The sequence below is a fragment of the Brachyhypopomus gauderio genome, chromosome 9 (genome assembly GCF_052324685.1).
Source record: "Brachyhypopomus gauderio isolate BG-103 chromosome 9, BGAUD_0.2, whole genome shotgun sequence".
NCBI classification, from domain to species: domain Eukaryota; kingdom Metazoa; phylum Chordata; class Actinopteri; order Gymnotiformes; family Hypopomidae; genus Brachyhypopomus; species Brachyhypopomus gauderio.
The window spans coordinates 13,051,028-13,065,223 of record NC_135219.1 but is presented as its reverse complement, the minus strand read 5'-3'; the positions used below and the strand labels follow the sequence as shown (position 1 = coordinate 13,065,223).

At 40.8% G+C, this 14,196-nt stretch overlaps 1 protein-coding gene across 2 annotated transcripts in view; it reads right to left on the bottom strand.

Moving 5' to 3' along the window:
• galnt14 (UDP-N-acetyl-alpha-D-galactosamine:polypeptide N-acetylgalactosaminyltransferase 14 (GalNAc-T14)) overlaps positions 1-14,196 on the bottom strand; it is a 46,695-nt gene that overhangs the window by 13,791 nt on the left and 18,708 nt on the right. For both annotated transcript variants that reach the window (XR_013133215.1, XM_077017276.1), the window contains exons 4-8: positions 13,087-13,154; positions 12,239-12,304; positions 4,740-4,861; positions 4,141-4,228; positions 3,776-3,860 (exon numbers count right to left, since the gene is read on the bottom strand). Coding sequence is in view for 1 of the 2 variants with exons in the window: in XM_077017276.1 (XP_076873391.1) it covers positions 3,776-3,860; positions 4,141-4,228; positions 4,740-4,861; positions 12,239-12,304; positions 13,087-13,154 (429 nt within the window). In the remaining variant the exon portion in view is untranslated. The remainder of the gene's footprint in view (positions 1-3,775; positions 3,861-4,140; positions 4,229-4,739; positions 4,862-12,238; positions 12,305-13,086; positions 13,155-14,196) is intronic.

Genomic DNA, 14,196 nt, shown 5'->3' with positions numbered 1-14,196 from the left:
AGCGCTATATAAAAGGCTTGTTTGGTGGCTGAACTTCAGAAGTATTCAGAAGAATGTCCTCCTCGTTGTGATCATACACATACCACATTACTCCTGGTGTCTTTCCTCACCTCATATTTAACTCTGCTTGTCTAGCATAGTTATCTGACAGCCTGTGACAGTACTCTGTCAATCAGGTATGTTCATTGCAATATTAGGACCACACCCACGCCATTCTCAGCCAGGACTGACGAGCCAGTTTAGTGACGTTCTGAGTAGTTTATTTTATTTATATTGCAGATCTGTTTAAAATTAAAACACGACAAATACTTAAAACACTCCAATTTAGTATCATACAAGCATTTTAATACTTTGAAAGCACTCCCTAGGTGTTTAGCTGGGGGTCTGATATCTGTTCTTGTCTGATGGACTAGTTACAAACACTGAGACACTACCTGTTCACTCTGAGCTCTCTTCCACCCTGTGCCATTTGCAATCTAAACGGATTCTATCCTTCTGAACTATAATTTCTGTTTTTCACGTATCAGATTTAGACACTTCATATTAGGGATGCAAATTATCGATTAATTCATTAATCGTTAGTTGACTGATCTTATCGATCGACTTTCGATTAATCGATAAGCGGGGTTTTTCACCTGAATTTCAGTGTTTCAATAGGGCTTTTAAAAATATCAGCTAAATATACTGCTCAAAAAAATTAAGGGAACACTAAAATAACACATCCTAGATCTCAATTAATAAAAATCTTTGAAATCAGTTGAAAATCTCTCATTTCTACCTGTTGTCTGTTCCATTTGCACAAGAGCAGTTGAAATTGATTCACAATCAGTGTTGCTTCCTATCTGAACACGAAGTGTGGATGACTTGGAGTTACATTGTGTTGTTTAAGTGTTCCCTTTATTTTTTTGAGCAGTGTAGTTAAAACACTTTGTTCAAAAAGTATATATTATATTATGATAATGATATTATATTATATATTGCTCAAGTAATTATGCATGAGGAAATTTTTATGGTATAACAAAATACATTCATTTTAAAAAAGGAATAAATTAAGGACTGGCTCAGTTCAATTTGAAACATTAAACATTAAAAAAATGTTTAAAAAAAGAAGAAATTAAATAGAGAGCCAAACAGAATATTATTGAGCCCATGTTTGGACAATGTTTCTAGCTTTGTAGTGAACACATGCTGTAACGCGACCGGAGAGTGCCCAAGTCTCCACAACATCATTGAGCTTGTCAGTTAAACTGTCAGCGGTGTGTCTACCCGACATGTTCGTCGTAATCAGCACTGCAGATTTTAGCTGCCAGTTCTCGTCAGTGTAGTGGCACGTCACAGTAATGTAACTTTCTGTTGTTAGAGCCGTCCAACAATCTGTTGTAAGGGCTACAGTAGTAGCAGTAGATAGCTTTGTTTTTAGCTCACTCGTATTTTTTGTAGCGAGCTTCGAAAACGCTCGCCTTCCCAGTGTAGCTGTGATTTTAGGTTGACCAGGTGCACTGGTGATATGCAGGACAGCTGCATGCATGGTGTTCAAATGATAATTGAGTGAGCTAGTGGAACTGTTGTACTTCAATACCGCATTACACACAGAACATTTGACTTCTTTGCCTAAATTAACAATGTTGAAATTGTAGCGACTACTACTCCTCGCAGCGAGTTCCCTAACAGACAGGCACTTGGCCCTTTAAGTGACACTGGGAGAGCGGCGCCTGCACGCGCCAGGGGAGGGGAAGAGAACAGTGCTGTTGTTTGAGTTGCGTGGAAAATAAAGTTTCCCTCCTTGGGATTTTCTGGATTACGCAGTTTCTGCCTCGTTTCCCGAACACGCTTCAAAATGGTCCCACACCGCACGTCTTTTCGCCCGCTTCATTTTGTTTTCCACTCTGGTCTTTCGCGACACGTGTTCACCTCTCGTTCTTACGCTCTGTTCAAGTTACTACAGGAGCGCTCTCTAACGATTAATCGTGATTAATACATTTTGATCGAGTAACGTCTTAATCGACAATTAATCGAAAGTCGATTAATCATTTGCATCCCTACTTCATATCCATCACACTGAATACAATATACTCTGTAAACACTGAACCATCAATTAAAAGGCTTTGAAATGTTTACCAAAACTAGTTTACCAAAACTAGTTTACCAAAAAATTAACCACCAATACCCACTGCAGCCATGCCCACAACACCGTGGCCTAACCCCCTGTTGAAATAGAGACCAGCGACACTATAGGACTTCCCACTTTGAGCTTTCATAGTGGTTTTATTTTATTTTTTTAGCATAGACAAAATTTGGCAAGCAGTCTGCAGTGTTATAAGTACAGGCCATGAATGATGCTGAATTGTACTCTGTGTAATTCTGACTCCAGAAAAGACTGAACGCTTTTCTGTTAGCCAGGGCTACACCCACCCTCTTTTGCTCCAGCCTGTCAGCCTGAGTGAGTGTGTTCATAAAAAGCAGCTCTGGGAGAAGAATCATCCATGACCAATGCTAGAACCCCCACAGCCTGTGGGCAATACAGAGTGCTGCTCAGCCATGCTCGCCTGCCGGGCTGGTGTCTGTCGTGTGATGCTGAGTGGTGCAAACATAATTCCACAAAGCTGAAACAAATGCCAGGTGTTCCAGGGTGGTGTTCAGGATTAGCTGCTAACCCAGTGTGGTGTTAACCTGCTCTGTTGAAACTAGGGGTAGATCTGCCTAACATGCACTATTACAGTATGGTAAAATGGTAGTGACCACTTAGATCACCCAGACTTGACTCTCTGAAAGCCTTTTTTGACTCTGTCGCCACACACACACACACACACACACACACACACACACACACACACACACACACACACACACACACACACACACACACACAGCAACCTTCATCAGTCTTCAATCTTCAACCTTCAATCTTCATCCTCTATATCTCTGCGTCTCGCCCACACACACCTATCTGTCAATCTTCTGTATCCGTGTGCAGGGCAGTAGTGCTGAGAACGCCAGTCTCTCTGCTGTTGCATCAATAGCAGGGCAAAGCCAGACAAATGTGGGCTTTGAGTGATGAGTTAGCCCCAACACCAAGGACTGCTCCACAGCCAAAAACTACCCCAAAACCAAACACTGCCCCCAAAGCTAAGCACTGCCCAAACATTGCCCCACTGCCAAAAATGTCCAAGCACTGCCCAACTGCCAAAACCTGCCCCACAGCCAAACACTGCCGCAAAGTCACTGGCCCACATCCTGCTTCATAGTGGTATTAATAGGCTCCATTACAACAGCAAGAAAACGGGGAATGAGAGAGGCATGAGAGATGAGACAGATAGAGAGAGAGAGAGAGAGAGAGAGAGAGAGAGAGAGAGAGAGAGAGAGAGAGAGAGAGAGAGAGAGAGAGAGAGAGAGAGAGAGAGTTGGCTACTGGGAATGTACAAGTAAAGTGAATAAGGGAACCAAAAATGACATGTGGATGAAACCATGCACTGGGATTCATACAAGCCTTGAATACAAACACGTGGCACAACACGTTCTAAGACCAAATTTCCATACAGAGCTCAATGTCTGTCTCATCCAGCAATTATGCCGGTCTTCATGAAGCATATCATAAAGCAGCGTGAAACCACAGGGAGTAAAAGAAAGAGAGAGACTGCAGAGAACACAGAAAACATGAAAACCAGGGTTCAGTCTGTCATGCAGGAAATGCTGCAGCAGACCATTTTCTCCTCGCATGCTCACTCAAAGATGGGAATGATCTCTAATATCCCCCTTAGTGGTTCCCATCACCTACTTAATGGGTTCTGTGGGGTCCTCCCGCTTGGCTCTCTTCTCCGCTGATAGCTGCTCCCACTTGAAATGAAGACTCCAGTCAAAGCCTGAGCAGAGGGAGAGAGGGAGAAGGAGAGAGAGGGAGATAGAGGGAGGGAATGAGAGAGAGAGAGGAAGACAGAAAGGAAATTAAAAGCAGACACAGAAAGAGATAACTGAAACAGGCAAGGGAAGGGAGAAAGGGAAGAGATCATCCTGACCAGGTCACGAGGCTGTGATTCATTTTCAGCAAGACCATGAATGGAAATTGTGCCCATTGTGCCTTTATCACACACATTACGAGAGAATGTAAATGTGGTGGTCAGTGGTGAGTGGCAGTCAACCCACCGCCCTGCAGTTCTGAAGATGCGGCGACGTATGCAAATGTGTCCATGCTGATGATGTCAATCACTGGGCTAGCGACACAGCTTGGGTCCTGAAACGAATTAAGCTTGTTTGAAATCATCATCGTAATTAAGCTATTCAAGCTTAATTAAGAAACAGCTGCATTTTGAGGCATTTTTCAAACCATCAATCTATATCGTAAGTTACAGTTAAGACCAAAGGCACGCAGGGTTTTTTCAGCATGACTTCACATCTAAAGAGGGGGAAAATCAATGAGCACTGGGATTATTTGAGTTAAAATTGGGTGAAAGAACACACACACACATACATACATACACACACACACACACACACACACACACACACACACACACACACACACACACACACACACACACACACACACACACACACACACACACACACGCTCTGACCAAATCATTGAATCTCTTCATGTGTAACAAACACCAGCCCTGTGAAAGGGATATTCCTTCATTGAGGCAATAATTCCCCATAAACACCTATGTAGTGCAGATCCACACATTCCCATAAACACCCACGCAGGGCAGATCCACACACTCCAAGGGCAGAGGTCTCTGTACCTCTTTGATCAACTGCAGCAGTGGTGGCAGCCAGTCCTTGTTGACCTCACAGTGGCTGTCCAGAAAGGTCAGGACTCCTGCTCCAGCTGCGTCTGCTCCTCGAACCCTGGACCTGATCAGGCCTGAGTCACAGGTGACAACAAACTAGTGAAACTCCAGCCCTGACCCTGACTCGGTCTCCTCCACACTGCTCCCAATGTGTGGGGTTATGATGACAGAAGATGTTTCTAGAGGACTTTTCATCCTTTAAAACAGATCAGGAAAAAGGGAATGGGTGATAGCTTGGCAATCTCCAAAAATACTGATGAGTACTGAACTGTCAGATGGTTTGTTAATGAGCATTCACACATTTGGATAGTACACAGGCTAATCTGAAGCTGTTATATCTATGACAATGTGTTTTGAGAGTAATTAGACAAGGATACGATTATGGGTTTAAGGGTTCGGTTGCCTTGTACGATGAGATGCCTCGTAGAGGGCAAATTAGCAGGAAATAGCGAAGGACTCAGTGGCATTGTTAAAGTGCCCGACTCCTGCTAAGTTCCACACTGCAAGGCAACTTTAGCCAATTAAAAATCCCATTTCATCCTCAATAAGGCTTTATTTTCTGGATGAGTGGGTGCATTTTCCACTACATAGTGTGAGTATGTGTGTGTGTGTGTGTGTGTGTGTGTGTGTGTGTGTGTGTGTGTGTGTGTGTGTGTGTGTGAGAGAGAGAGAGAGAGAGAGGCAGTGAGAGAGAGAGTGTGCGCAAATGCATGTGTTTGTGTATATATTCAAGTGTCTGTGTATTTGGTATTTGTGTGTGTGTGTGTGTGTGTGTGTGTGTGTGTGTGTGTGTGTGTGTTGGGGGAAGGGTGAGCGAGCATCTGATTGTGGTAACTGAGTAATGAACAAAGTTAACAGAACAGCATACAGCTAACAGTGTTACTAGAGCACAACAGCATTACAACATAGGAGTTATTACAGAAGAAGAGTGTTACAGCTAACACAGCTTTAACACTGTTCGGTATAGTAACTAATAGAGCTACCACATCAGAACAGTGTTAAAGCTAGCATAGCTACCATATCAGAACAGCGCTAAAGCTAACAGAGTTACTGTAGCTGAACAGTGTTAAAGCTAACAGAGTTACCACAACAAAACAACATTAAAGCTAACAGAGTTACTGGAGCTGAACAGTCTTAGCACAGTAATCAATAATAAGTGACATTGTGTGTATAATAATACATCAAAGCTCAGGGATAACAGGGTGAACAGCAGACGGAATCCATTTATTTATAGCAAAGGACTTTTCTGCATCACTTTACCGATTTCATCTTATTTCTTCTAATTTTCACTCATGATTTTATACAGTACTGATAGTGTTTTAATCACAGTTTAGTGATGTAATCTTATTTCTTCTCATATTCACACATGATCCTATACAGTGCTGACAGTGTTTTAATCAGCTCTGCTATAGAAGCTGTACGATGAATATAAGCTTACTACACAATGTTCTAACATGATCCTGAAAAGAAGCAGAAGAATGTGAGATAATGAAGAACCTCTGGAATAATTTTTGTCTTTCCACTGCTGTTTTCCGCTAGACGCTTGATAACTTATATCCCTTATATTATCATTAACATATCCCTGCTCTTTTAGTACCATGCTCCATCCTTCAGACAGTTCTGTTTAGTTTTGGTGACTTGTTAATGACTCTGGATTACATAGTATACAGATGTAAAATAATAATTTTCTATTCCCATCACGTGTAAATGTCTTTATATTAGATTGAGGTCAGCTCTGATGATATAAGGAAAACCCCACAACACTTCTCTCACACCCAATGACCAAGTGGTTTGAGTGTGACGATTATAACACCTATAAGCAATTCTGTACTGGATTGATCTCATCCACCAGGTGAAATAACACTCAGATGAGAGTTGATATAGCTCAGATGTGGGATCATCCATTCAACCTGTTAACTCAAACAATCTCAGCAGTTTATGTTATTATGCACACACTGGGTTTACTCCAGGCTGTACACTGCATGGGTTTCCACTGTAATAGTACTCCAGTTTTGGAAAATATGGGTTATCTATATTATCTAACATATTTGAAAGCCCTCCTTTGACTGTTACCATTATTATTATTATTATTATTATTATTATTATTATTATTATTATTATTATTATTATTATTATTATTATATGATAATAGCTCCTTAACTTGCCCTAAGCTCAAACACACATTTTTTGCTGGTCAAACAGCTGCTAAAAAGGGTATTGCGTGTAATTGGCTGAATTCAAATATATAGATGTCATGACAATAGTTGCTCTTCTTTGCTTTTCTATTAGTATATCTGTTTTGAACAGACTATAGCATTGGTAATTACAACTACAGTATTGGCATGAGTTGCAATTGTGCAGCCTCTTAAGGATTCAATATCACTAAGAACAAGTGCCTTTAATACATAACACCTATAATGCATAACCTTTAATACATAACATGAATGTGTGTATTTTTTTCCGTGATAAGTGATCAAGAAAAAGCATTTCGGTACTGACAGTAAGGATTTCAGAATGGACAGGGCACACATGCTATTCTTCTCTGAGAGACTTTCCGTGGCTAAAGTGCTGGTCCTTAGGTTTTACCACACACCGCTAGCAAGGGTTATCATCCATTAGGACAGCTAACCTGTTAAACAGCAAACAGCTCAGCTCGGGGACTCTAATGGGATTTCATTACATAGTAAGTGCTGTTTTAGCTATAGCCGTCTCCAAGGCACTGACCACTGCCCCAGCCACAGCCTCCATGCACAGCAGACAGCCGTTGGGCATACTGAAGTGGCAAAATCAATATTTTCCGTTTAAAAGCCTCCCGTGTTTTCAGTTAGGCAAGGGCCACAACACTTTGCTTACAAATGGATTTTTAAATCTTTATATCAAGCGTCCTGATCGCTGTTTGCACAAGCTGTTTACAGCATAATCCATGTCTTGTCAGGTTGTAGAGGTAATACATCTATCCAGCCAAATGGGCTGGGGAATGAGGACGTGTGTATATGGGGACGGAGGGGTGTGTGTGTGTGTGTGTGTGTGTGTGTGTGTGTGTGTGTGTGTGTGTGTGTGCGTAATGGGGTGGTGTGTGTATGGAGGCTATGGTGAAATGAGGACATGTGTGGGGGCAGGGGGGTGAAATGGAGACGTTTATATGGGGCAGAGTTGACACTGGGAAGTGTGTGTATGGGCGCTATGGTGAAATGGGTACGTGTGTATATGGGGTTGGGGATTTGGATGTGTGTGTATGGGGGGCTATGGTGAAATGGGTACGTGTGTATATAGGGATGGAGATTTGGATGTGTGTGTATGGGGGGCTATGGTGAAATGGGGATGTGTGTATATAGGGACGGGGATTTGGATGTGTGTGTATGGGGGGCTATGGTGAAATGGGGACGTGTGTATATAGGGACGGGGATTTGGATGTGTGTGTATGGGGGGCTATGGTGAAATGGGGACGTGTGTATATAGGGATGGAGATTTGGATGTGTGTGTATGGGGGGCTATGGTGAAACGGGGATGTGTGTATATGGGGACGGGGATTTGGATGTGTGTGTATGGGGGGCTATGGTGAAATGGGGACGTGTGTATATAGGGACGGGGATTTGGATGTGTGTGTATGGGGGGCTATGGTGAAATGGGGATGTGTGTATATAGGGATGGAGATTTGGATGTGTGTGTATGGGGGGCTATGGTGAAATGGGGATGTGTGTATATGGGGACGGGGATTTGGATGTGTGTGTATGGGGGCTATGGTGAAATGGGGAAGTGTGCATATGGGGACGAGGAGGGGGTGACATTTGGATGTGTGTGTATGGGGGAGGAGGTCGAAAAGAAATGTGACAGAAGAGTGAAAAAAAAAACAATGCCGCATCTGTTTGATCTACTAATACATAGAAGCGTCGAGCGCCAGTCATTTGTATGCAACAATCCTTCCAGAGTTTTATTCGTTGCACTGGAGCCAATTTCAGAACCCCCCTTTCATGACTTTTCCCACAATTGTTCTTTTGAAAAAATTAGGATTCTTAAATTGTGAAAATAATTTCTATGCAAGAATAATTTCTAGGTTAAATCAATTACGCTTGTATCTATAATGCCATCATCGCCTGAATTTCGAGACTGTGATTTTCTTTTCTGCTAGCAGGTGTCACAAAGTTTTGTTTGTCTATAATAATTATGTTTAAATAAATAAAGGACAATTATTTTCAAAACAATATCAATCACAAAGAAAATAAAGTGTATGTAAAGAAAATCCTCCACAGTGTTTCACTTTCCACAGTCTTATAAATGTATGAAGTATTTATATTTAGAAATGAAATTAACTTTGCAAACTTTATACAGTTCCAGCTGAATGTGCAAGTCATGCTTTGCCTAAAAATGCTTAGTAGTTCGCAGGAATTTTGCAAATGCTATTATCAAATCAATATCAATATCAGGAAACCAGGGCTACTAGGCCTATTATGTAAATTACTATTATGTTTTGTACTACAAAAAATAATATTTCACAAGCGTGATTTTTTTTTAATCGAAATTGTGCATACATGAATTACAACTCAAGAAGAAATGTGTAAGTGTACAAGATACAATGAAAGCTATAAATGAGACACCTAACTAAAGGGGGGGGGGGGGGGGGTGGCGAACGTAATTTGTTGAGTGGATTGCAGATTGGCTACCGTGAATGTCAATCAAAATACAACCGTCAGTGCAGATGTGCGATTCATCTACTACTATTTTATGTGACGCGATCGCGATCGACGTAATGAGCACCCCTGTTTTAGGGCATAGACATGAAAGCTTCTGTATCTCTGATTGAACTTGAAATTACATAATATTCATTCCGAAATTGTAACTCTAGAAGCTCTTGAAGTACAAATGAACTTGCCTAGGCTTGATCGGCAGGCTTCACATTAGCTATTTTAAGTATTGAAAAAGCTTTATGTGCATTTGGGTGTCCAAAAGCACCGTGTGGCATTAGCAGCACAATAGACGCTAATGTTTCACAGCAGGGGTGTGGTCTAGTGGTGCACCATACGAACATGATAGGCTAGTGACATACAGTTGTGATCAAATTTATTCAACCCCCACTGAAATAAAGTGTTTTGGCCAGTTTGACATTGATTTTGATAATTTCAGTCATCTTATTTACAATTATATCAAAGAGGCACTTATAAATTAGACAAACATAACATAATATTTATGATGGAATAACCACAAATGTCTTTACTGTGCTCACATCATTATCAGTTTTATTCAACCCCCTAGTGACATTATTTTTTAGTACTTAGTACAACATCCTTTTCCAGTTATGACAGCTTTCAAGCGTGAAGCATAGCTTGACACAAGTGTCTTGCAGCGACCTATGGGTATCTTAGCCCATTTTTCATGGGCAAAAGCCTCAAGTTCAGTCACATTCTTAGGCTTGCGCACTGCAACTGCCTTCTTTAGGTCCCACCAGAGGTTCTCAATTGGATTTAAGTCTGGTGATTGCGATGGCCACTCTAGAATGTTCCAGCCTTTCATGTTCAACCATGCTCTAGTGGACTTGGATGTGTGCTTCGGATCATTGTCCTGTTGGAAGGTCCAACGTCTCCCAAGCCGCAGGTTTGTGACTGACTCCATCACATTTTCCTCCAAGATCTCCTGGTACTGAAGGGAATTCATGGTACCCTGCACACGTTGAAGCTTTCCTGTACCATTAGAAGCAAAACAGCCCCAAAGCATAATTGACCCCCCGCCATGCTTCACAGTAGGCAAGGTGTTCTTTTGTTCATAAGCCTGGTTCTTCCTTCTCCAAACATAGCGCTGGTCCATTGTCCCAAACAGTTTCATCTGACCACAGTACACTGTTCCAAAACCTTTGTGGCTTGTCCACATGACTTTTGGCATACTGCAGTCGACTTTTCTTGTTCTTTGGAGTCAGCAAGGGGGTGCGTCTGGGCGTTCTGGCATGGAGGTCTTCGTTATGCAGTGCGCGCCTTATTGTCTGAGCTGAAACTTCAGTGCCTACATCTGACAGGTCTTTTTTCAGTTCCTTAGCAGTCACGCGGGGATTTTTCTCCACATTACGCTTCAGGTAGCGCACAGCAGTCGCGGTCAGGATCTTCTTTCTGCCACGACCAGGTAACGTTTCCACTGTGCCCTTTAACTTGAACTTGCGAATGATACTTCCGATAGTGTCTCTTGGAATATTTAACAACTTCGCAATCTTTTTATATCCATTGCCATTCTTGTGAAGAGCAATAACCTCTTCTCTTGTCTTCTGGGACCATTCTCTTGCCTTCACCATGCTTGGAAACACACCAGTAGATGTCTAGAAGGAGCTGAGTATCACAGTCCTTTTAAATCTGCCTAATTGGTGCTTATCATGCTTGATTGCTGCTCGTTGACATCCACAGATGTTTTCAATACCTGATGGAAAACACTGGAATGAACCTCTGTTCTTAGGAGTGGTAGTCGTAAAGGGGTTGAATAATTGTGTCAATGAAGAAATCACAAAAAGGCCATTTAATACTTTATGACAAAAAAAATTGATGCTATCTTAGTTGCATTTAGTTCTTTAACAAGTCCTTGTAAGATTTCATTATGAACACAATTACAAATGTGCACTGAATTCCATAAAACCCTTCGCAGCATTGGGGGTTGAATAAATTTGATCACAACTGTACATGCCAACAGAATAAAACATGGATAGTACATTTAAGTATTATAATAACCAAGAGACAACACTAAACTAATGTTTTGTATTAAAGATTTCACACAAACCAGAAATTGCAACAAAACAGACAATGGGGAAGGTACTAAAAACCATGTCACCGGGCGCTCAATCCAAAAAGTGATTTAGTAAATAAATAATTAGTTTATTGACGATAAATGCAAATGTCACCATTCCAATTTTTCTGATTCGTCGGTGCATTATGCATTTTGTGTTAGAGACGGCATCTAGCAATTATTATGTGGCAGTACCAGCTCCCTGCTTTGACCGCTGAGGTATGATTTAAGTAGGTGAAACCAACACGGTGATAATAGGAGGTAGTACAAGCTCTTGGCATTTCTATGTATGTTAATGAGGTGCAGCGCTTCTTGTGTTAAGTGAGTTCTCCTCACTTTATGAAACTGCTAAACAGTGGAAAGTTAAACACAACTGTATGAACAAACTGTCAAATCTATCTACACTATCTAAATGATCTACACTACTCTGCAGCCTGTGTGATTAGTTCCTGTAGGGCAAGGGTTAGAATACAGCCTGTTTCGATCAGCCTGTTATTCTGTATTTATCCTGTTAGAATGAAGCTCTACTTGCTCTCACTAGTCCCCAGCTAAAGAGGAATCACCTGCTTAAAAGAATCTGATCAACTGCCCTTGCTGACAGAACATACTTTATTCAACCAAAGAAATAGAGAAAGACAGGGAGAGAGAGAAAGACAGAGAGAGACAGGGAAACTAAGACTGAGAGACTCGTTTACCTTCTCTTCGATTATTGCGAAGACACTTTACTTTGGGCAATTTTGTGAGAAGGAGGCAGTCATTTTCTGAAAGAATAAACTCAATTAATTATTAAATTTTTCATCATCCAAGACATCCATCTCATTTGTTTCATTTAAGAAGATAACTTTAAGATCCAGCCTGACCCCTACAAAATGTGGGCAAATAACGGGTTAAAACACATTGCAAAGCTCTTCAGGGTGAAACATGAAATAATTCGAACAGGGGTTTGATCTGCCACTTCACAACTTCTACAAATTCTTATAACTAAAACATTACATCTAGAAACATAATGAATGGGGTTAAAAACCACTTAAGACTTAATTATTAATGAAATATAAGTGACTAAAAAAGTTATCATATCTAAACTATATAAATGCACTGCAGACAGATTTTGAGGTTAACAGTATGGATGTCAAATAAAATGGGAGTTGGTATCAAATATTACAATAACAGATGATAAAGCGAAAGAAACATTCATAGCAGGACATAAATTAACTAAAAGTCCCACATGGAAAGAATTTGATTGGGAAAAAAATGAGATCTTCATTACACCATTTGTTATATCAAAATACAAAAAGACAAAATTGGAGAAAATTACGGCAAGATTATAGTTAAAATCTGATACATTCTACATAAAATGGATACCAGTTAAGCTTAAAATGCAAGAAGTATAACAACCTTTTTTTTCCATTTTTGAGTAAACTGTATATAATGAATTTATTTTTTTGTATGTACTGGACATTTTGTGTATTATTATATGTGTTAAAAAAATACTCTAGCCTGACCCAGCTGAGAGGCAAGTCACAGCATCTTGGGTGTTACTCACGGTCATGGCTGAAGTCGTCCACCAGAATGATCTCATGAATCAAACGCACAGGTGTCCGATTTAGCACACTGAAAGAAAGACATTCGCAAAAGTATGAGCCACTAACAAACAGCAAAATACTCTAGAAACCTTGAACATAAACACAAAGATTTAAAACCTTTTCATGTTTTTAAATTTAAAGCCGATATCTTATGGTGAATGGCAATAACATTATTTATTAATTATTCTTTTAATGTATTCATCACATTAATCACTCTCTGAACTGCATTAACACACTGACACATTAACACATGCATGGGAGCAAGAAGGAGCCCAATTCACTGTAATGGGATGTCGGGGAAGGTGACCCGCTCTCAGGGCGGCCACTGGACTTGCACAATGTTCTGGTTTGATTAAATTAAAACTTGATAACTATTGATTTCAGTTGTCAGATTGAAAGATGGGGCATGAATGATAGAGAGATAGAGAGATGGGACATGAATGATAGAGAGATGGGACATGGATGATGTTGTCACAGTAACCACTGGCTAGGACTCAATTCAAGCCGATGTTGTAACCTTGCAGGGTTGGGGAGTGATTCTCAAACCAACACTGTACTGCTCCTGTACTCACGGGCTGATAGAGCTATTAGACTCTCGGCTGTATTCCCCCATTTCTTTTGCCACCTAGACACATTTATCATGCTGACCTCTACACACACACACCCACACACACACACACACACACACAGATGTGCACTCACACACACACATACACACACTCACATACAAACATATAAACATGTACACATATACACACATGTGCACACACTTCTATTCCATTATGAAGAGCCCTTTTTTCACTTTTTTTCTAGTGCGGAAAGGTTTTATAGTGAACTCGACCGCTGCAGCTGAAACACCGTTTGATGGTGATGGTTTGCTGCAGGTCTTTAGTTGAACTGATCCTCACTGCACTGCTCTGGTAACAGAGAGCTTTTGTACAAAGTCATTAGACCTCTGTGGTCTTATGCTTTTTTCTGCTCTCTCTTGGAAATTTTTGGGAAGGTTTCTATTTTCACTTTTAGCATACAACTAGCAGCTTTAAAATATATTTACTACCAGTATTAAAGTG